This window comes from Anneissia japonica, unplaced genomic scaffold, assembly GCF_011630105.1.
Source record: "Anneissia japonica isolate Jap-2015-1 unplaced genomic scaffold, ASM1163010v1 scaffold2707_len876726_cov182, whole genome shotgun sequence".
Taxonomy (NCBI): domain Eukaryota; kingdom Metazoa; phylum Echinodermata; class Crinoidea; order Comatulida; family Comatulidae; genus Anneissia; species Anneissia japonica.
Window position 1 is genome coordinate 687,305 of NW_022723260.1, and position 3,192 is coordinate 690,496.

Consider the following 3,192-nt stretch of genomic DNA (forward strand, 5'->3'; position numbering starts at 1 on the left):
ACGATCTTGACATTTAAACAAAAACATTTTGATTAATATGCCTATGCACGTTATCTCTACAAAAAAACACACCCGCGTATGCAGGCCTAAGGTTACTCCTCTATCGTGTTTAAATGATGATGTATTTCTGCTGACCCTTAGTCAACTTTTAGCTAAAGAGGACTATTATCCTTCCGCCTAAACTACACAAATACCCTATTGGCGTTTCATTTTTTAATTATTATTTATTGTGTCTTCTCTAGGCAAAAAGCCTCCTTTTTTAATCATACGTCTTCAAACGACTTGACGCTCTCAATTTAGTTCCATTGGGCTCTGTTTTTGGAAGTATGATTTTGGTAGGCCCTAATTTTTTCAACGTAGCATTAAAATATCAATGAAATCAGTTAATCATTCAAAATTAAAAAATCAACACTTTTATTTAGTACCCATTTTGTATTGAAACAAAAAATATGATTATTGAATTAACCTATGTTTTTAAATGAAGCGCCTAACACTTTTCGCCTGCATCTCAAGTTGAATTATCTAAATAAACGCGATAATATTTGAGTCCAATTAGGATTCGATCCCAAGGCCTTCTGATTACCGTTCGGATACTCTACCAACTGAACTATGATGAGAACAAATGGTACCTGTATACACCCTTATGATTTTTCCATGGACAATTTTTTTCTTACGGTTAATTGCGTAATATGCAATGAAATGAAAAAATTATATTTTGTGTGTATTGAATTGTAGGCCTATTGTCTCTTTTTTTTAATTGTTATGTCTTTTTAGTGTATATATTATTTTAATTGTAAATTTGATGCAATTTAGCTATTTGCTGCCAAAATATTGAATTGAATAATAGTAAATCAAATTATTGTAGGTTTTATTAAGATCACAATCACTAGATTTCCATTTTTTATTATCGTAAATTCATTTGGTATTTAAGACATAGACCTATTTAGATTACATTAGATTACTTAGGTTTATTGATATTGGGGCAATAGGCCTATATAGTAAGTTTAATTTATCAGCATATCATTATATAGACCTGTATATTACTGTATTATTAAATGTTTCTCTATAAATTTATGTAAAACATTTTAAATTTTGGCGTAAACACCTAAACAATTGTGATAAGTGTAAAAACCCATTGCAATTGTTTGGCTGTGCAAGATATTTCAATCAATTAGAATATACAAAGTTAAAAAAAAAAAAAAAAAAAGAAGATAATATGCATTTAAAAACATACTTGATATGGATATAGGCCTACAGGCTTTCAAAAATTATTAATATTTTTATAATTAATTAATAATTTATTTTCGATTTGTTCTTATTTTTACGATAAGTTTCATAGATATTCATGATATGAGACGTCATTATTCGAGACATTCAAGAGTCACAATGCCTGAAATTCTAACAGAAAACAATATGTTACCATGGTGACCGAATTTACTTCAACGTTACGCTAAAATATGCAGATTCAATTATTAATGCTATTTTATAACAGCTCGTATATTTTCTATTAATTTCCAAGCGGTTATTTCCTTTTGCTGAGACTGCGAAGACAAGCTTACCGCATTACACTTAGGTCCTGTAGGCCACAAGCTATAACCTTATTGTCATAAATAATATATAAAATTGTAGCAAAGCGATGCTCGTTTTCTTGCTTCTTATTATATTTAAAGTAATGTTTTCGTAAGTTGATTGACAATCCACAGGTGCAGATATGGAAGATTGTTGTACTTTGGCAACGACTCTGATTGGATGAACGGCAAGCAATACGCACGTTATTGAGCGCTAGAAGGAAAATGATTGGTTGTAAAGATTGCACACTGGGGTATGGTATGGGTGTATCTTCAGAATTCTCATTTCAATTCATCGCATGACTAGTTTTAAAAGCTTAACCGCCTTATTTGTATTTTAAGTATTCGCTTCTCTTTGATGTGCCGCTATTACTTTTGAGGAGTAGTTCAAAAGGCAGTTAGTTTGTTTTGCCATTTACATTCTAGTTTGATATCAACACGACGTATTCGTTTACGCTTGCAGATGCGCTTTGTTAATGGAACGATTCGATGAAATTGTAAGCTTGTTAAATACAACGAGATGGAAGTTGTGCTCTGAAAATTGTGTTGTTACTTGAAATATCTCAACGAGTAAAGCAAAGGTTTTGAAAAAAAAAGTCTTACTAACAGTAAAATACTCTTCCATCGGCTGATATCATGGCGTACTTTACGATATTAATTAGCACTTTGTATATTTTTCTTCACGTTTTTGGATTATCAAATTTTACAGATTGTGTGGTTGTTGACGATGACACCTCGTCAAACGTACTTATTCCACATGCATCGAGGAATACACAGGACTATTGGATTTCCCAGGCCGTTGAATTTATTTACCAGCTTGACTGTACACAAAACAGCCAATTCATTACCAAGTCATCGTGCTTAGCACTAACTAAAACAAGTAGAGAATCAATAAATATTTATATTGCGGCGCCCACAAGGATTGGCGCGAGATCGGAGAGAAAATATAACACAGTTTTGCCGGACAGCTCATTGAGAAGAAGTGGGTCACATGATGCTGTTATTGCGATTGACCCCTTCCCGGAGGCCAATTTTGGTCACCTTGTTCTTGTATTTTACGTGGATAGAAAAGTGGAATCGTGCAGAGGGAAACTTGAAAAATCAATGGGTAAGTTTAACTGGACATTTGAGCACATCACACGTAACATGAACCCATTTTATATACGTTTTAATTGTATGCATAATTGATTTGTGCTCTCTTTCTGTAATACTATGAATAATAATGTACCGGTATGTACAGTAGGCCTATGTTATTTCTAGCTTAACCACAGCTTCACTATGTGTGAGCGTTTCAGTCAGTTGTATGAGAATGTGCAGGGGGTTATACCATATCCTATAATAGGTCTCCGTGGTAAAAATGGGTTGATATTCGCCTTGATAGCGAGAGGTTGCATGTTGGAATCCCGTCAGACACTTTTTTTTTCATACAACTGAAATAAAGGAACTTTTAGTTGATGAGCTATACTTCATACGATTACTACAACATGTTCCTATTCGACACTGTTTTTAGTATTATTTGTTTATATATTGTTTATATATATATATATATATGCCTGTATAGGCCTATATATATATTGTATAGGCCTATATATACATATATAGGCCTATATATTTATACACATCT

General features: G+C 32.6%; 1 protein-coding gene across 2 annotated transcripts in view; it reads left to right on the forward strand.

Moving 5' to 3' along the window:
• Nucleotides 1–1,880: 1,880 nt before the first annotated feature.
• LOC117112156 overlaps nt 1,881–3,192 on the forward strand; it is a 9,393-nt gene continuing 8,081 nt past the window's right edge. For both annotated transcript variants that reach the window (XM_033255220.1, XM_033255221.1), the window contains exon 1: nt 1,881–2,676. In XM_033255220.1, the coding sequence (XP_033111111.1) occupies nt 2,205–2,676 (472 nt within the window). In that variant the 5' untranslated portion in view covers nt 1,881–2,204. The remainder of the gene's footprint in view (nt 2,677–3,192) is intronic.